Here is a 20,839-nt window from a genome sequence, read left to right as displayed (position 1 = left end):
CTGGCCTGCATCCACACCGCTCTGCGACGATCGCCATGGCTCGGACAAACCCTGCTCCCGACTGCCAAGAGAAGCCGACGCTACGGATGCAGACCACTACGCACGTATTTCCTTGTCCACGTCCTTCACTCTCCACGGTGCTGCGGGGGTTCTACTGTTGCTCCCACCGTGTGCAGACGGTTGCGTGCTGTCTGCATTGACACTATCCTGCCACTTGCGTTCCCTAAGGAAGTGTTGCAGGCCCTGTGTTTTACCTAGTCTGTATCTCAGTTGCCCTCTCAGTTTCGGGCGCGAGCTAGGTAAAGACGGCCGTTTACGACAGGGGCAGTGTGGTATGTAGCGAGGCCGCCGCAGGGTTAATATTCTAGAGACGGTCATCTTCAAATATGATACATGTTTGCAGCAAGTAATATGAAATCAAATTAACGCTGGTGTATTACAATGTAATGAGTAAAAGAAAAATGATATTCAAAACGCGTAGTGAACATAAGTCATGGTGTCTCATATTGGAGCCAATTCATGTAGCTTACCAATTAATAGCAAGGACAGTGGGGGAAGGTGGCCAGGACGGGAAGAGCTGCCACTGCGTACTTTCTGCCGTCTACAGCGTTGCAGTGGTCAGAGTTGCAGCCTCGTACGTCGCCGCCGTATTCAGTGAGACTGACAGCGGATGCTCGTTTCGTTACTTTTGGTAGAAACTGTTTTGTTTTTGATCCGTTTAATGTAAGATAAGACATTTTATTAGTCTCGTCACTTTACATATGTGGAGAGTAATAATTTTTTACAATATCAATGTTTGAACAATCTTTGGGCCTACAAATGTAGTTCCTTGTTAGTTTTTGTTTGATAGTTTCTCCTGTGAATGATTAATGTCCAAACGGCATCTGATCAGGAAAAGTGACGAAACCTTTTACCCCACTTAGAGTCAGTTACTTTAAAAGAACACGTATAATACAACAGATGAAACCGATTTCTAGTCCCTCTCGCATACCATGCAATCCCTTCGTAACAAATTTTGAATTATTAATTTATATTGTTTAAAATCATGTCTGTTCTGTTGTGTGGAATAATACAAAAGTCCTATTAAAAATGGTATGCCGCAATCGCTTGGTATTGTTTCAGATTCTTGGGCGTGAATATGGCTAGTAAATGTGTCAGGAAATCAGAAAAACAAACATGAGACCCGTTTTCAATGGAACTGGCGATAGTACCCGCTTAGGTACTGAAAACTGGTCACCAGTAAGCCGTCAGAAGAAGCCTGTAGTTCTACTATGTTATCTTCTTTTTCGCTTAATAATATTTCGTGTAATACCTTATACATAAAAACTCAAAATGTCTAAGTGATAAGCTTCCGCCAGTAACCATGGTTTATGGTTTGGTGAGGAATGAATATCTGTTCGAGAAGGCACGTAACCCCACCGCTTTTGTTGCGGCGCGATGTGTCGCCCTACAGTGACAAAAAAGAATTTTTAAAAAAATTCTGACGGCCACTGCTGCTGCGCCAGCTACACGGGGAACAGGAGTCGGCTGAGTCCTTTCTCGCCTGCACTTGGCCGATCTACCTACTCACCTGTCGGAGGAGAACGTCTCGCCCGAGTTTGCGCGACAGATGAGCTGCTTTAATAGCGAAACGCACTTGCAGAGATTGGCTCGGCTGCTGAAATCTATACTGCCCTGGCGAGTTTGTACCACCCATGAAAGTCGCTCAGACTGTCAGAGGAGATGGGAGGGGAGAGTTCAGTTGAAAGGGTGCACCCTGTTCATGGGTCCGTAACTGATGAAGTATTTGCAGTGTATGTTTCTATTTATTTATATTGCATTGCTTTGCGAACAGTTTAAGGACGGTGGCCCCACCTTCAGGCTCTCATTCTTGTAATCAGCGAAGCTAGCGACGGCCCAGACCCAGCGCCGGCATTGCTCACAAACTCTGACTGCGCCCAACGATGACGACGCCACGTTCGGTGACGGTTTTGATAATTAGAAAAATGAGACTCTGAGAACGGGGCTGACGTCCCAGGAATAGTGGCACAGAAACGAAATGTGGGTAGAATAAAACAGAGCGTGCATCCACGTCAGAGGGGATGGAACTTCATACTGATAAATAGTCCCATACTGCCAAGTTCTGAGTAAATTTCACTCGCTATTCTACATCTACATGATTACTCTGCAGTTCACAGCTAAGTGCCTGGCAGAGGGTTCATTGAACCGCCATCAAGCTACTTCTTTACCGTTCCACTCTCAAACAGTTCGCGAGAAAAACCAACTCTTAAGTCTTTCTGTGCGAGCTCTTATTGCTCTTATTTTATTGCAATGATCATTACTACCTATGTAGGTGGCCGCCAACAAACTATTTTCATTCTCTGAGGAGGAAGTTGCTGATCGAAACTTCATGACCAGATCCTGCCTCTCTTTTAATCATTGCCACTCCAATTCGCGTATCATATCCGTGGCATTCTCTCTCCTATTTCGATATAGTATAAAACATTCTGCCCTTCTTTGAAGTTTTTGAATGTCCTCCGTCGGTCCTATCTCATTCGGATCCCATACCTCACAGCAAAACTCCAGAAGATGACGTACGGGTGTAGTGTAGGTGATCTGCTTAGTAGATCTGTTGCATTTCCTCAGTGTGCTGCCAATAAGTAGTAGCCTTTGATTTGCTTTGCCCACAACATTATCCATGTCATCGTACCAGCTAGAGCCATTCGTAACCGCAACCCTAAGTATGTACTTGATTTTACAGTCTTTAGACTTTTACGGTTTGTCGCGTAGCCCAAATCTAGAGGATTTCTTTGGCTACTCATGTGGATGACTTCACGCTTCCCACTATTTAGAGTAAATTGGAAGATTTTGCTCCATACAGATATATTTTCTATATTGTTTTGTAATTCGTTTTGATCATTTGCTGATTCTATAAGAGGGTAGATGACAGCATCATCTGCAAACAATCTGAGAGCGCCGCGCAGATTGGCTCCTGACTTTACGTCAGATAAGACGAACTGTGACTTCTATGACAGGAAATCACAGATTCAGTCGCTTAACTGAGGCAATATTCCATAAGCACGCAATTTCATTAGAAGTCGCTGGTGACGTATAGTGTTAAAAGCCTTCTGCAAATCTAAAAATGTGAAATCAGTTTTACATTCTCTTTCGATAGCTCTCATTACTTCGTAATAATGAAGAGCTAGCTGTCTTTTACAAGAACGATATCTTCTGAATTCGCGTTGGCTGTTTGTCATTAAATCGTTTTCTTCTATATTAATCAGACTATTTTATTAACAATTTATGAATATACAATGAAGGCTTTCACGACCGGATGGTACTGTTGTTGATAATTCTTCCGGATTATATGGCCGCGGCCGTGAGGTACTCAAACAACGAAATGTTTTTAAGACCTAATTACAGCAGGCCAAAGGACAAGGATGGTACACAACAATGGAAGAACACGGTGTCTTTACCTTTCGTTAGTAAGGTTACAGATCGAATCAGCAAAATGTTGCTGAAACATAAAGTGAAACCGGTATTCAAACCTACCAGAAAAATGGGACAAGTTCTTCGTTCTGTTAAAGACAGAAGGCCACCATTATCGTCTAGCGTTGTGTATAAAATTCAGTGTACTTGTGGCAAGGTCTATATCGGTACTACGAAAAGAACTGTGAATACGAGGATAAAGGAGCATGAAAGTCTTCGCAGACTGCGTAAAATAGATAAATCGGTCGTTGCGGAACATGCACTTCAGTCCGGTGACCATGTAATTAAGTTTTCTGAAACTTAAGTTTTAAGTGCTACCACGAACTGTTATCCACGACTGTATAGGGAGGCTATTGAAATTTATAAACATGAAGATAATTTTAATACAAAAGAAGAGGCCTTGCAATTAAGCAAGATATGGACAGAATCGATAAGTGATTTTTATCTATGACCGACTATTATCGATTGTTACATTTTATCTTTGACTCGTTTTCTCTCTGCTACTATGTGCAAGCTAGGCCACGCCCACTTTCCTCGGTATTTAGGCCGCTCTCCGACGCCCGACTCGTCAGTCGGCAGGACTCAGCAGGACCAGCCATACCTTTGAGGATGTCCGACGTAGTATTGGACAAAACGTTAGGAATAGAAGAATTCCATGGATCACGGTCATATGACTCGGAAGAATTATCAACAATATCTGATATCTGTAGGAAATATCCGTAATCCGTATGACCAAACTGCTGTTTAGTTTCATCTCTTACTCCAGTTCTTAACAATTTGCCAGCAGAGAGCAGTAGAGATCCACACCCACATTGATGCCGTTGGAAACAAGCAGGTTTAGCCCCTCGCTATTCTACATAGTCTTTTGCATTCCTAATTAGAATAGCTAAGGTTTATGATACTTTTTTTGTTTTCTTGTTGTTATATCATGATAGACTACGTTATCTGAGAGCACACGACATGAGTTTACAAACAAATGTAAATTAATTTCTCCCGTAAAACCTATTTGTTCAGAATATGAAATTCATTGTTCTGATCATTTTGTATTAATTAATTTTGGTGCAAATGATGTGTTTCAAAAGTTATTCTATTTCAAAGTTTTCGATCTAAGAATTCATAAAAATGCAGATACACTGCAAACGGAACCCTTTGAGGTGCAGCACTGGCCTCACCTTCTTAAGGGTGCGGACGATGTTGAGGTAGGAGAAGCTGATGACGGCGACCGGCACGACGAGCCCCATGGCGAACAGGAAGACGATGTAGGAGGTGGCGCCCAGCGTGCGGCTCTCCCAGTTCACCGAGCAGCTGCGGGAAAACACATCCGGTCTCTCTAACAGGAAGACGATGTAGGAGGTGGCGCCCAGCGTGCGGCTCTCCCAGTTCATCGAGCAGCTGCGGGAAAACACATCCGGTCTCTCTAACTGGAAGACGATGTAGGAGGTGGCGCCCAGCGTGTGGCTCTCCCAGTTCACCGAGTAGCTACGGGAAAACACATCCGGTCTCTCTAACAGGAAGACGATGTAGGAGGTGGCGCCCAGTGTACGGCTCTCCCAGTTCACTGAGCAGCTGCGGAAAGAACACATCCGGTCTCTCTAACAGGAAGACGATGTAGGAGGTGGCGCCCAGCGTGCGGCTCTCCCAGTTCACCGAGCAGCTGTGGGAAAACACATCCGGTCTCTCTAACTGGAAGACGATGTAGGAGGTGGCGCCCAGCGTGTGGCTCTCCCAGTTCACCGAGTAGCTACGGGAAAACACATCCGGTCTCTCTAACAGGAAGACGATGTAGGAGGTGGCGCCCAGTGTACGGCTCTCCCAGTTCACTGAGCAGCTGCAGAAAGAACACATCCGGTCTCTCTAACAGGAAGACGATGTAGGAGGTGGCGCCCAGCGTGCGGCTCTCCCAGTTCACCGAGCAGCTGCGGGAAAACACATCCGGTCTCTCTAACAGGAAGACGATGTAGGAGGTGGCGCCCAGCGTGCGGCTCTCCCAGTTCACCGAGCAGCTGCGGGAAAACACATCCGGTCTCTCTAACAGGAAGACGATGTAGGAGGTGGCGCCCAGCGTGTGGCTCTCCCAGTTCACCGATCAGCTACGGGAAAACACATCCGGTCTCTCTAACAGGAAGACGATGTAGGAGGTGGCGCCCAGCGTGTGGCTCTCCCATTTCACCGAGCAGATATGGGAAGAACACATCCGGTCTCTCTAACAGGAAGACGATGTAGGAGGTGGCGCCCAGCGTGCGGCTCTCCCAGTTCACCGAGCAGCTGCGGGAAAACACATCCGGTCTCTCTAACAGGAAGACGATGTAGGAGGTGGCGCCCAGCGTGTGGCTCTCCCAGTTCACCGAGCAGCTATGGGAAGAACACATCCGGTCTCTCTAACAGGAAGACGATGTAGGAGGTGGCGCCCAGCGTGTGGCTCTCCCAGTTCACCGAGCAGCTGCGGGAAAACACATCCGGTCTCTCTAACAGGAAGATGATGTAGGAGGTGGCGCCCAGCGTGCGGCTCTCCCAGTTCACCGAGCAGCTGCGGGAAGAACACATCCGGTCTCTCTAACAGGAAGACGATGTAGGAGGTGGCGCCAAGCGTGTGGCTCCCCCAGTTCACCGATCAGCTACGGGAAGAAAACATCCGGTCTCTCTAACAGGAAGATGATGTAGGAGGTGGCGCCCAGCGTACGGCTCTCCCAGTTCACCGAGGAGCTGCGGGAAGAACACATCCGGTCTCTCTAACAGAAAGACGATGTAGGAGGTGGCGCCCAGCATGCGGCTCTCCCAGTTCACTGAGCAGCTGCGGGAACGACACATCCGGTCTCTCTAACAGAAAGACAATGTAGGAGGTGGCGCCCAGCGTATGGCTCTCCCCGTTCACTGAGCAGCTGTGGGAAGAACACATCCGGTCTCTCTAACAGGAAGACGATGTAGGAGGTGGCGCCCAGTGTACGGCTCTCCCAGTTCACTGAGCAGCTGCGGGAAGAACACATCTGGTCTCTCTAACAGGAAGACGATGTAGGAGGTGTCGCCCAGCGTGCGGCTCTCCCAGTTCACCGAGCAGCTGCGGGAAAACACATCCGGTCTCTCTAACAGGAAGACGATGTAGGAGGTGGCGCCCAGCGTGCGGCTCTCCCAGTTCATCGAGCAGCTGCGGGAAAACACATCCGGTCTCTCTAACTGGAAGACGATGTAGGAGGTGGCGCCCAGCGTGTGGCTCTCCCAGTTCACCGAGTAGCTACGGGAAAACACATCCGGTCTCTCTAACAGGAAGACGATGTAGGTGGTGGCGCCCAGTGTACGGCTCTCCCAGTTCACTGAGCAGCTGTGGAAAGAACACATCCGGTCTCTCTAACAGGAAGACGATGTAGGACGTGGCGCCCAGCGTGCGGCTCTCCCAGTTCACCGAGCAGCTGTGGGAATACACATCCGGTCTCTCTAACTGGAAGACGATGTAGGAGGTGGCGCCCATTGTGTGGCTCTCCCAGTTCACCGAGTAGCTACGGGAAAACACATCCGGTCTCTCTAACAGGAAGACGATGTAGTAGGTGGCGCCCAGTGTACGGCTCTCCCAGTTCACTGAGCAACTGCGGAAAGAACACATCCGGTCTCTCTAACAGGAAGACGATGTAGGAGGTGGCGCCCAGCGTGCGGCTCTCCCAGTTCACCGAGCAGCTGCGGGAAAACACATCCGGTCTCTCTAACAGGAAGACGATGTAGGAGGTGGCGCCCAGCGTGCGGCTCTCCCAGTTCACCGAGCAGCTGCGGGAAAACACATCCGGTCTCTCTAACAGGAAGACGATGTAGGAGGTGGCGCCCAGCGTGTGGCTCTTCCAGTTCACCGATCAGCTACGGGAAAACACATCCGGTCTCTCTAACAGGAAGACGATGTAGGAGGTGGCGCCCAGCGTGTGGCTCTCCCATTTCACCGAGCAGCTATGGGAAGAACACATCCGGTCTCTCTAACAGGAAGACGATGTAGGAGGTGGCGCCCAGCGTGCGGCTCTCCCAGTTCACCGAGCAGCTGCGGGAAAACACATCCGGTCTCTCTAACAGGAAGACGATGTAGGAGGTGGCGCCCAGCGTGTGGCTCTCCCAGTTCACCGAGCAGCTATGGGAAGAACACATCCGGTCTCTCTAGCAGGAAGACGATGTAGGAGGTGGCGCCCAGCGTGTGGCTCTCCCAGTTCACCGAGCAGCTGCGGGAAAACACATCCGGTCTCTCTAACAGGAAGACGATGTAGGAGGTGGCGCCCAGCGTGCGGCTCTCCCAGTTCACCGAGGAGCTGCGGGAAGAACACATCCGGTCTCTCTAACAGGAAGACGATGTAGGAGGTGGCGCCCAGCGTGTGGCTCCCCCAGTTCACCGATCAGCTACGGGAAGAACACATCCGGTCTCTCTAACAGGAAGATGATTTAGGAGGTGGCGCCCAGCGTACGGCTCTCCCAGTTCACCGAGGAGCTGCGGGAAGAACACATCTGGTCTCTCTAACAGAAAGACGATGTAGGAGGTGGCGCCCAGCATGCGGCTCTCCCAGTTCACCGAGCAGCTGCGGGAACGACACATCCGGTCTCTCTAACAGAAAGACGATGTAGGAGGTGGCGCCCAGCGTATGGCTCTCCCCGTTCACTGAGCAGCTGTGGGAAGAACACATCCGGTCTCTCTAACAGGAAGACGATGTAGGAGGTGGCGCCCAGTGTACGGCTCTCCCAGTTCACTGAGCAGCTGCGGGAAGAACACATCTGGTCTCTCTAACAGGAAGACGATGTAGGAGGTGGCGCCCATCGTGCGGCTCTCCCAGTTCACCGAGCAGCTGCGGGAAAACACATCCGGTCTCTCTAACAGGAAGACGATATAGGAGGTGGCGCCCAGCGTGCGGCTCTCCCAGTTCACCGAGCAGCTGCGGGAAAACACATCCGGTCTCTCTAACAGGAAGACGATGTAGGAGGTGGCGCCCAGCGTGCGGCTCTCCCAGTTCACCGAGCAGCTGCGGGAAAACACATCCGGTCTCTCTAACAGGAAGACGATATAGGAGGTGGCGCCCAGCGTGCGGCTCTCCCAGTTCACCGAGCAGCTGCGGGAAAACACATCCGGTCTCTCTAACAGGAATACGATGTAGGAGGTGGCGCCCAGCGTGTGGCTCTCCCAGTTCACCGAGCAGCTATGGGAAGAACACATCCGGTCTCTCTAACAGGAAGACGATGTAGGAGGTGGCGCCCAGCGTGTGGCTCTCCCAGTTCACCGATCAGCTACGGGAAGAACACACCCGGTCTCTCTAACAGGAAGATGATGTAGGAGGTGGCGCCCAGCGTACGGCTCTCCCAGTTCACCGAGGAGCTGCGGGAAGAACACATCCGGTCTCTCTAACAGAAAGACGATGTAGGAGGTGGCGCCCAGCATGCGGCTCTCCCAGTTCACCGAGCAGCTGCGGGAACGACACATCCGGTCTCTCTAACAGAAAGACGATGTAGGAGGTGGCGCCCAGCGTACGGCTCTCCCCGTTCACTGAGCAGCTGTGGGAAGAACACATCCGGTCTCTCTAACAGGAAGACGATGTAGGAGGTGGCGCCCAGTGTACGGCTCTCCCAGTTCACTGAGCAGCTGCGGGAAGAACACATCTGGTCTCTCTAACAGGAAGTCGATGTAGGAGGTGGCGCCCAGTGTACGGCTCTCCCAGTTCACTGAGCAGCTGCGGGAAGAACACATCTGATCTCTCTAACAAGAAGACGATGTAGGAGGTGGCGCCCAGTGTATGGCTCTCCCAGTTCACTGAGCAACTGTGGGAAGAACACATCCGGTCTCCCTAACAGGAAGACGATGTAGGAGGTGGCGCCCAGTGTACAGCTCTCCCAGTTCACTGAGCAGCTGCGGGAAGAACGCATCTGGTCTCTCTAACAGGAAGACGATGTAGGAGGTGGCGCTCAGTGTACGGCTCTCCCAGTTCACTGAGCAGCTGTGGGAAGAACACATCTGGTCTCTCTAACAGGAAGACGATGTAGGAGGTGGCGCCCAGTGTATGGCTCTCCCAGTTCACCGAGCAGCTGCGGGAAAACACATCCGGTCTCTCTAACAGGAAGACGATGTAGGAGGTGGCGCCCAGTGTACGGCTCTCCCAGTTCACTGAGCAGCTGCGGGAAGAACACATCTGGTCTCTCTAACAGGAAGACGATGTAGGAGGTGGCGCCCAGCGTACGGCTCTCCCAGTTCACTGAGCAGCTGTGGGAAGAACACATCTGGTCTCTCTAACAGGAAGACGATGTAGGAGGTGGCGCCCAGTGTACGGCTCTCCCAGTTCACTGAGCAGCTGCGGGAAGAACACATCTGGTCTCTCTAACAGAAAGACGATGTAGGAGGTGGCGCCCAGCATGCGGCTCTCCCAGTTCACCGAGCAGCTGCGGGAACGACACATCCGGTCTCTCTAACAGAAAGACGATGTAGGAGGTGGCGCCCAGCTTACGGCTCTCCCAGTTCAATGAGCAGCTGTGGGAAGAACACATCTGGTCTCTCTAACAGGAAGACGATGTAGGAGGTGGCGCCCAGTGTACGGCTCTCCCAGTTCACCGAGCAGCTGCGGGAAAACACATCCGGTCTCTCTAACAGTAAGACGATGTAGGAGGTGGCGCCCAGTGTACGGCTCTCCCAGTTCACTGAGCAGCTGTGGGAAGAACACATCTGGTCTCTCTAACAGGAAGACGATGTAGGAGGTGGCGCCCAGCGTACGGCTCTCCCAGTTCACTGAGCAGCTGTGGGAAGAACACATCTGGTCTCTCTAACAGGAAGACGATGTAGGAGGTGGCGCCCAGTGTACGGCTCTCCCAGTTCACTGAGCAGCTGCGGGAAGAACACATCTGGTCTCTCTAACAGGAAGACGATGTAGGAGGTGACGCCCAGCGTACGGCTCTCCCAGTTCACTGAGCAGCTGTGGGAAGAACACATCTGGTCTCTCTAACAGGAAGACGATGTAGGAGGTGGCGCCCAGCGTACGGCTCTCCCAGTTCACTGAGCAGCTGTGGGAAGAACACATCCGGTCTCTCTAACAGAAAGGTGGTGCCCAGCGTGCGGCTCTCCCTGTTCACCGAGCAGCTGCGGGAAGAACACATCCGGTCTCTCCAACATGCTACACTTGGGCAACTAATCGCTCTGTGTAGAGACACGAGGTGCTCACATGCGCTCGGTGTGGTATATGAGATAGTGTATGGCCCCGTGCCATACAGAGTCCGTCACACGAGCAAGTTACTGCCTGCCATCATTACTGATCTCACTACTTTCAGTCGAGACCAGATACATTGCTCCAATATATGTTAGACATATGCAAGCAACTGAAGAGGGGAAACGGAAAAATTCAGAGTGCCACTTATTGGCAAAATGCCTTTTCAGTCCTACGGTGCTCTAATGCTGAATTTCTGTCCTGTTGTTACTGCAAATAAAATCTAGTTTCTGTCTATCGATATCAACTTTCTTGCTGCTGTCTAGTCGAAAACGGACACTTTTGAGACTGTGGCTGTGTGCAAAACACGAGCCGATTTTTGCGAAGTATCAAACAGCAGCCAGCCACAGCTGGTAGTGCTCTATACTTACAGAAATAGCGCCGTTACAATGCGGGAACTGATGGCTTCGTACTTAAACAGCTGTTCAGTTTTGTATTACATATGTTTTGTTTACATTAGTTGTTTAAAGAAAAAAAAACAGCTCTCGTCTAATGTAAACAACACTCGACAAAAGATAAACATGAACACCCTTCTGAAGACAAACGTGTCGTTTCGAATCCTGTAACGACGCCATTTGTGTAAGTAAACACTTTACTGACAGTGGCTGGTTACAGGTTTCTTCCTCTCCCAGTGGCACTTACAGCCAGTCGGACCTTGGAACGAGTCAGTTTCCTGGTGTGGCACTTACAACATCGTTAGTAAAAATATTTATTTTCTAATATCTCTCGTTATTTTTTGCAGTAGTGCGGTGAGCAGCATAATTCTGTGGTGTCATGCCACCTTCCCAATTTTTTCGGTATAAATAACTTATGTACAAACAGACATACTTGAGGTTTCCACAAGTTACTGCATTTATTGTTTTTTCGCTCTCCTGACAAATGTCAGATTTGGCACTTGCAATGTTTTACAATTTGCACTATTACATAGATGTGTAGGAATATGACATATTTTATACAACTTGCTAATTTTATACTGTATCTCAATAATGGAAGACTAAATTTCTTTCTCGCCGATACTTTTTGAATTATTAAGGCAAAATTTTACAAATAGACCGAAATTTTGCCTGTCGGAGTAACTCCAAATTTTGGTCGAATGCATTCCTTTAGAAACGATTTTTATTTTTTATTTCATTGTTCAGACAACCTTAGCTCATAAATAGTATTCGATTTTGGACCTGATCGTGCAGCACAGACATCATGTTAATTTCTTTTGAGGCTGTACCGAACAGCAGTATTGTAGCCTTCCTAGACTAAACACTGTACAGTGAGGTGAGGAAAGCCACGGGGCGCCTCTTACCGCCGTGTCGGACCTCCTGGTTCTCGGTGTAGTGCACCAGCTCGGCGTGGCACGGACTGAACAAGTCGATGGAAGTCCCTGCAGAAATACTGAGCCCTTTATTTATTTATTTATTGTTCCATGGGACCAAATTAAGAAGAAGTCTCCATGGTCATGGAACGAGTCAATACATGAAATTATAACAAGACAGTAGAAACAGATAAAATGAAAAATAAGAAACATATTGAAGCGACAATTCGTAAGTTTAAATGAAGAAAATCAACAATGTAACACTGGAATTTGCTTAATTTTTCAGCTCTTCCAGGAGCTCCTCGACAGAATAGAAGGAGTGAGCCATGAGGAAACTCTTCAGTTTAGACTTAAACGCGTTTGGGCTACTGCTAAGATTTTTGAGTTCTTGTGGTAGCTTATTGAAAATGGATGTAGCAGAATACTGCACTCCTTTCTGCACAAGAGTCAAGTAAGTGCATTCCACATGCAGATTTGATTTATGACTAGTATTAACTGAGTGAAAGCTGTTAACTCTTCGGAATAGGCTAACATTGCTAACAACAAACGACATTAAAGAAAATATATACTGCGAGGGCAATGTCAGAATTCCCAGACTACTGACTAGGGGTCGACAAGAAGTTGTCGAACTTACACCACACATAGCTCGAACAGCCCGTTTTTGAGCCAAAAATACTCTTTTTGAATCGGAAGAATTACCCCCAAAAATAATACCATATGACATAAGCGTATGAAAATATGCGAAGTAGACTTCTTTTCATGTTGAACTGTCACTTATTTCAGATGGTGCGAAACTGTTGTCCGTGCAGTCTGCTGCGCAACATGTTACCTCTCGATTACGTCCCATAAATGTTCGACGGGATTCGTGTGGGGGCGATCTCGGTGGCCAAATCGTTCGCTAGAGTTGTCCAGAGTCTTCCTTACTCAAACCAGTCGCCAACATCTGTGGCCCAGTGGTATGGTGCACTGTCATCCACGAAAATTCCATCGTTTTTCGCAATGGGTACAAGTGGTCTCCAAGTAGCCTGTGAGCTTCGAGGAATCTGCGCCACACTCGAACCCTGCCATCAGCCGCTACCAAATGAGACAGGGAATCACCTGACCACGGTTTTGCAGTACTTCAGGGCCCAGCTGACGGTCCTATGAGCCCAGTGGGGCCGCCGCAGGCGATGCCGCGCAGCTACCACGGGCAGTGGTGTCGGCCGCCTGCTGCCACAGTCCGTTAACGCCTAATTTCACCCCACTATGCTGACGGATGCGTCCGTCGTACGACCCACTTTGATTTATGCTGTCATTTGAAGCACTGTTGCTTGTCTGCCAGGACTGACAATCCTACGCAAATGCCGCTGCTCTTGGCCGTTAAGTGGAGGCCGTCGGCCAGTGTGTTGTTCGTGGTGACAGGTAACGCCTGAAAGTTGGTACTGTAGGCGCACCCTTGACGCCGTGCATCTCGGAAGATTGAAATCCGTTACTGTTTGCAAAACGGAATGTCTAACTATAAGAATACACAGCCTACAGTTGCAGGTTAACTTTATCGTGTACCTAGGTTTCAACGTTAGTAATAACGTCTTCTTCAGAACAAAAAATATTATTTAAATGTTTGCCTGAAACAAGCCATGTCCTAAGTCATCTTTATAAAGCTTGATGAATAACCGTAAGTTTTTGTCACGTCTATTAAACAAGCTGTAGCTGTAGAGACTCTAGTCACACGGCGAGGCCCATACAGCTGGCTTAAAGTGAATTTGCTACAGCTTATTTAATAGAGGTGACAAAACCTTATCGTTATGCATCAAGTTTTATAAAGTTGACTTAGGACATGGCTTGTTTTAGGCAAACATTTAAATAATATTTTATGTTCTGACGAAGACGTTATTACTAACGTTGAATCCTAGGTTCTAAAGAAGACGTTATTACTAACCTTGAAACCTAGGTAAACGATAAAGTTAACCTGCAACTGTAAGCTGTATATTTTTATATAAACAATACTAGTTGCTGTCGCTGCATAAAATGTTAAAAATTATGAATGTCGAACTACCATTCCGCGTTGAAAGACTGTTAATTCCCGCCGTGCGGCCATAATCACGTCGGAAACATTTTGATATGAATCACCCGACTATAAATGGTAGCTCCGCCAATACGCTACTCCTTCATACCTTGTAGACGCGACGCTATCGCCCACGTGCACATGTGCGTATCGCTATCCCGTGGTTTTTATCACCCCAGTCTAATCGCTCCGTTAAGAGTGCACTACTCGCCTCGGGTCACATTAGATGGTGTAGAATTTTGCAGCAGGTGATAATGCGACCCTCGGAGAAAAACTGGTTTCTATGTCCCAGTCGGCTGTACGGGAGCAGAGCATAAAACATGGGTCGACGTAAATACGTGACAGAATAGCGGATAGTAGCTACCGTATCTGAACGTGCCGCAGACTTGTGAATGAAGTTTCCGGGCTTTTTCATGTCTCAATGCCAACTGTCCAACGTGTCTACAGGGAATGCTGTACCAGTGGCAGCCACGTAACAAGCAGGGGGAACATATCCTGACCGACGGGGACCTAGGCCGAATGACGTGCCGTGTCCATGAAAAATGATTTTAAGAAACTCGGCAAATGAAACTTCCTGGCCGATTAAAACTGTGTGCCGGACCGAGACTCGAACTCGGCACCTTTGCCTTTCGCGGGCAAGTGCTCGACCAACTGAGCTACCCAAGCACGACTCACGCCCCGTCCCAAAGCTTTACATGTGCCAGTACCTCGTCTCCTAACTTCCAAACTTTACAGAAGCTCTCCTGTGAACCTTGCAGAACCAGCACTCCTGAAAGAAAGGATATTGCGGAGACATTGCTTAGCCCCAGCCTAGGGGACGTTTCCAGAATGAGATTTTCACTCTGCAGGCTGTGGCTAAGCCATGTCTGTGCAATATCATTTCTTTCAGGAGTGCTAGTTCTGCAAGGTTCGCAGGAGAGCTTCTGTAAAGTTTGGAAGGTAGGAGACGAGGTACTGGCACATGTAAAGCTTTGACGACGGGATGTGAGTCGTGCTTGGGTAGCTCAGTTGGTCGAGCACTTGCCCGCGAAAGGCAAAGGTCCCGAGTTCGGGTCTCGGTCCGACACAGTTTTAATCTGCCAGGAAGTTTCATATCAGTGCACGCTCCGCTGCAGAGTGAAAATCTCATTCTGGAAACTCGACAAATGTTGGTGCTGTCGTTGAATGCACGTTGATGTAAACGAGCTTCGGAGGGAACATTTTGCTAGGAATGGACAGTTGGAGTCTTAAAGCGGTCAAAAGTCACAGCAACTGGACAGTAAGTGACTGCAGGTGTGGAGTCACCATTTCGTCTGTTTCCAGATGCCGCGAGGCCCCGAGTGCACCGGTGGCGTTCAGTGAGGCGGCGGTAAACACCTGCCTGCAGTCTGTCTGTGCAGTCTGTGTACTTCGCTCGTTCGGGTTACCTAGAAGGTAAACCGTGATGTGTATTTCAACGTCTCTGGTGACCAGGTATTGCACCTTCTTCTGCGCTGCGTGAGGGGTACGCTGTGGACAGTCCAGTCTTCTAAAACGGGAACAGCCCGAGTCAACTAGGTTACACGCATGCGTAAATTATCCAGTAAAAAATATCCATCCACCCTTGTGTAATGCGGAATTGACCACCAGATCTCACGGGAGGCGGACTTGCTAGTATACGAAGTGCGACAATAAAGTAATGAGACTGATGTGAGAAAAAATGTTGCTTACCCTTTTAATCAAGTTTAGTGTTGTCTCCTTCAAAGTAGTTCCCTTCTGATTGTACACACTTTTTCCAGCGCTTTTGCCATTGATGGTAACCTTTCTGGAACTCATCTTATGTAATATCCTCCAAGACCGTCGTCTCAGGTTTATGGACATCTCGTGTTGTTTCAAAACGGTGTCCCTTGACCGCCATTTTGACTCTTGGAAATAGAAAAAAGTTGCACTGAGCGATATCTGGCGAATAAGGTATCTGTGGTAGTAATGAAATTTGTTTTGAGGTTAAAAATTGTTGTACTGACAGTGCAGTATGGGATGGCGCATTATCGTCATGTAGAATCCAATGATAGAATGGACACGAAGATCTCTTTTACGAAGTCTTTCTGAAATTTCTTGTAGTAGTATTGGTTAACTGTTTGTCCAAGAGGCACCCATTCTTAATGAACAATTCCCTTGGAATCAAAGGTTGATGGTCGTCCACTGCGGTCTTCATCTTCAACATTCGTCCTGCTTTCACCAAACATTTTATGCGAACGAGACACTTGAGCTGTTGACATAAACTCTCTTCAAAAGCCTTCTGAAGCTTACCATAAGTTGTCATCGTATTTTCACCCAATTTAACTCAAAAAGAAATGGCATATCGTTGCGCAATAATATGTGGTTCCATTTCCAAGAGGAGTCACACGAATATGTGTTAACTTATTACAGCAGAACTCACGACTGAACAGTTGCATCGATGTGCCGCTTGGACTAGAAGCAGCTTATAGACTAAGGTCAAAGACAGTGTGCCTACGCAACCGTGCAGGGTTGCCACATCTTGCAAAGAAAATCAGTCTCATTACTTTATTGTCGCGCCTCGTAGAAGAAGGGGGCGGGAGAGGGGGGAGGAGCACTGTGCTGAGGGAAACGAGTAGAGGCAGCAGCGGGAGGGGTGGGGTTACGTGGACCAGTCACCGGATGCCCGCCGGCTAATAAACACGTCGGGGACATTTCGACACTGGTGATCTGCTGGTGAAGTGCAGCTGGGAAGGGGCGACCAAAGCTAAAGGACGGCCGGACACCACTAATGGACTGACGGACCGTCGACCGTTGCGGAGAGTGCTAGCAGGGCTGCAGCCGTTACAGTGGGTTGAAGTGAGAGCGGTCCGGTGCTCCTCTGAGACGACAGGTTTCTGCCGTCAGGGGTCAGGGGCACTTGGGGAGGCGTGAAGAGCGTCGGGCGCTGCACACCGGGCCGCTGGCAGCGACGAAGCGGCCGCGCCCTGTGCCGAGCAGGCGGAGGCGCCTGGGTTTGCCGACGTCACCTGCCGCAGTGCCAACTGCCAGCAGAGAAGTGCACAAGAGGAGGACGTGGTTCCAGGGTGCGGGGCTGAATTTTCTGGTTAGCGTGGATTCCCCTCATCTCGCTAAACGATAGGAACACATTTCACAGCATTGTGTACTGCGTATAGTAGAGCAAGGGTTAGAAACTGTAGCGTCTCCTGGCCGGTCGTCATAAAAAGCGTGTGATAGAATTTTTTCCGTGTGTGTAAGACCAGTTAACATGTACCGATACAGTGCCACGCACATGGCGAAAGAGAAATATTTTAAACACGAATAAACATGACCAAGTGAAACAATAAAGCAAGACTGTGTAAACATTTTACGAATGTATTATGTCTGTATGTAGAACATTCATAATTATTTGACGTTTTATGCATTTTTTAACTTTGAATCCATGACATATTATTATCTTGTAAAATGAATTAGTGATTATGATCTGTGCCTCAGATAAAAAGGAGAATTCAGTACATGTACAAATAGTAAAAAACATTGTAATAATCTCTCGGTTCCCTTTGGGTTTCGTTACGCGTAACACTTGCGTGTTAAGTAAATGTATATGCTAGCCGTGAGTCTTTTGTTCATGAAGGTTGAGATCCGCCATTAGGCGAGTTGTTGTAAAAAGGTGTGTATAATTAATGCATGTTTGTTGGAATATATAGAGTTTCAGCAAATAGGTTTTTAAAATAATTTTTAAAGTTGCCAGTCATTCGTTCCGTAAATAATTTAGACATTTTCAGCATTTAATTTAGCGGAAGCCGCTGTACCAATCTGCGAGGGCAACGGCCGCAGACGCGGCACATTTAAAAAATATTTATTTTAGGCATCGCAGTCGCCTCGCCGGTAAAGCGAGGTAAAATAATAATATTTAACATTTTCTTACACCTTCCAGCAGTGCCGGCAGGCTATATCATATTATTCAGTGCATTTCTCAGTTTGATTTGGAAGGTGCTGTGCGACATGTTCTATGCGGCCGCAAAAAATATAACGAATAACTGTGTTATTAGTTTATCATTTTCACATTTTGAGGCAAGGTCTGATCTGTGAAACTAAAGCAATATTTCACATTTTTTCTCTGAGATTAAGAGAACGCGGGCTAACCGCGCGCCTATTCTAATTAACAATATTCAAAAATCCACTCCGTAACGTAAACAACATTCAGTGCTGTAACGATCATTTGAATTTCATTACTGACTTTTCTGAATACTATGCAAGGTAGTGAGTTCAGATACAGTATTCTGTCTTTCTTGATTACGTTACAGTAGCAAGTGAATGTTCCCTACATGATTATGCAGACCACATGTGGATAAGCAATATTTTGATCCAGTGTGTGCCACATTTATGATAAAAGTGTTTATTCCCTCTCCCACTCCATGTCTGAACTTAACAATAAAATTAACTCCAGTGGTAAAAAAAAAGTGAGAGGTGGAGTAAGGGAGGCGGAATAGAACGATGTTTGCATCGTCATAGCAGCGCACCCAGTCATAAAGCGCCACCGGCGAGTCAAGTATTTGTCGACAACGACACTCCTGAAATGGACTGGCCTGTCCAGAGTCCCAACATGAAACCAGTGGAGCACCTCAGGACGTCGACTTCAGTCGAGACCGGAGCGTCTAACATCACTGCCTTCCCTCGTTTCGGCTCTTCAGGAGGAATGCGCCGTCACAGACGTTCAGACAGGTCACTGAAAGTGTACACATTAGAGTGTAAACGGCCGTAACGCAGAGGGTGTACACATGCACACCCCACATCAGTGTCCACTAACAGGTGTCCGGATACTTTTGATCGGCCGAACGCTCAGTCGGTCTCACTCCCAGAGAATATGACATACGGCAGAGGCTGTATGAAAGAGCTTGTGAAACATAGCAGTCTTCATGCCTGCCATTTGGTATCTCTTTGGGACGTGACTGGACGTTGCTTACCTGAAGAAACTCGTGGGCTCGGTTTCTTGCCGATATGCGGCCATCACCACGGCGGTGTCACACTGTGTTAGCGAGTCTACTGAGGCTGTGTCGTGACCGCTTATTTTGGACGCTACACAGAACATTCACGTGTCTGTCAGAGTGTGCACAGACATCCATAGGGCTTTGCATTAATCTTTTGGAGATGTATCTGGGAATAAATGTGCAACCTGTCGCTTTTTTCTGATTTTAGGTACTGTTTATTGTACCACGCACTTGTTATCGAGCCACTGCAGGCTCATCCTCAGATGCAGGTGTCATACAGGCACATTGTAGTGTCGATCGAGTGGAGACACAGTATGCGGTGATGCGAATGGTGAAAATTACGGATATTTACTAATGTGTAACGAAACGTTTATGAAGGGGTAGCTACAGTGCACTGCGTCGTAGTGTCCACAGTAAATGCATTCCCATGATGTACATTATCAGCTGTACACACAAATGTACACAGTATTTAGCTGCATATAGTTTCACATGTATTTAATGAATGTAAACATTGGATGTAAATACAAAGAACATGTGTACAACAGATATAACATTTTCGTACACCATGATTTTTGGCCTGAGGTGCATTGTGCAACAAAATAAATGTTATACATATCGCATCTTGTCGAGTCCGCAGGCCTTAATGATAGTTGGCGAATGACGCAATCAGCGACAAATATTGGAACTTATTGTGGACCAGGTGACGTGCTGGTGAGCAAACCATCTACGTAACGATAAATATCAGCTATCAGGAGATGGACATGGCAGCCTGAAACCGGTTGTGGCATTAAAATAAAACACTTAAAAATATTCGTGGTTGGTTACCTCATTCACCAACTAAAAACAAATATTTGTGAGTACAGATAATACATTTAAGTGAATTTTCATATATGCAGGAGTGTTGTTATCGACAATATGCAAATCAAATGGATAAAAAAAGTACTACAAATATGTAAGACAAACAGATAGAAATTTTGTAACCCTCTACGAAGAATATACGGATGCCCTTCTACTCCAAAAATTTAAACACGTTCACACTATCATCACATACTGATCATCGTGAGCACACTGTGTGATATAAACGACAATCTTTCTGCTCTAGACATTACTGAAAAAGGGCTACAGATGGATCTCATTGAACAATTTGACATTTACATTCACAAGCTAAAAGCACGTCAAAAATCCTTTATGGACAAAATGAACCAATGCAGAACTTTCTCTTCCAGTATTTCCAAGACATCCTGCCACCAAAACATCAAAAAGTACACAACAAGACACATTCATTACTCCTGCGTTAATTATATTCCCTCCGTCTTGGAAGAAATATGACATTCTGTAACTTAATTAATTAGTAAGCATTTCACTATCTTAGTTATGTAACAATTGTGACATGCTGTTACTCATTCACTCTCTAATTACTCCGTAAATAGTTCACTCTAATTGTTTATCTTTTGGGTTCCTTCTCAATCCGTACTACTTGTATATCGTCAATATAAGAACACACCTGCAGCTAGCAAGATTCACGTAGATATATTATCTTTACCTACAAATAGTTGCTCTGTAACACAATGCATCTCCGGGCAAAAATTATTGTGTAAGAATGCTTTATATCCCTTGTACACATATATCTTGTATTTACATCCAATGAATAAGTGTGGAACCCCACGTGCAGCTAAATACAGTCTATATTTGTGTGCACAGCTGGTAATGTACATCATGGGAATGGATTTGCTGTGGATACCACGACGCAGTGTACTGAAAGTACCCAAAACGTAACACCATTTCCGTTCGATAAACGTTTAGTTACACATTACCGAATTTCCGTCATTTTCACCAGACCAATCACCGCAGCGTTTGCCTTCACTTGGTCCACTGT

At 47.4% G+C, this 20,839-nt stretch overlaps 1 protein-coding gene across 1 annotated transcript in view; it reads right to left on the bottom strand.

Moving 5' to 3' along the window:
• The window catches only part of LOC126291537 (melanopsin-like), a 254,604-nt gene that overhangs the window by 71,848 nt on the left and 161,917 nt on the right, over positions 1–20,839 (bottom strand). Inside the window, exon 6 of the mRNA XM_049985038.1 lies at positions 4,641–4,773. Coding sequence (XP_049840995.1) covers positions 4,641–4,773 — 133 coding nt within the window. The remainder of the gene's footprint in view (positions 1–4,640; positions 4,774–20,839) is intronic.

Source organism: Schistocerca gregaria, chromosome 9 (genome assembly GCF_023897955.1).
Source record: "Schistocerca gregaria isolate iqSchGreg1 chromosome 9, iqSchGreg1.2, whole genome shotgun sequence".
Taxonomy (NCBI): domain Eukaryota; kingdom Metazoa; phylum Arthropoda; class Insecta; order Orthoptera; family Acrididae; genus Schistocerca; species Schistocerca gregaria.
This window is presented reverse-complemented; position numbering and strand designations above follow the sequence as displayed.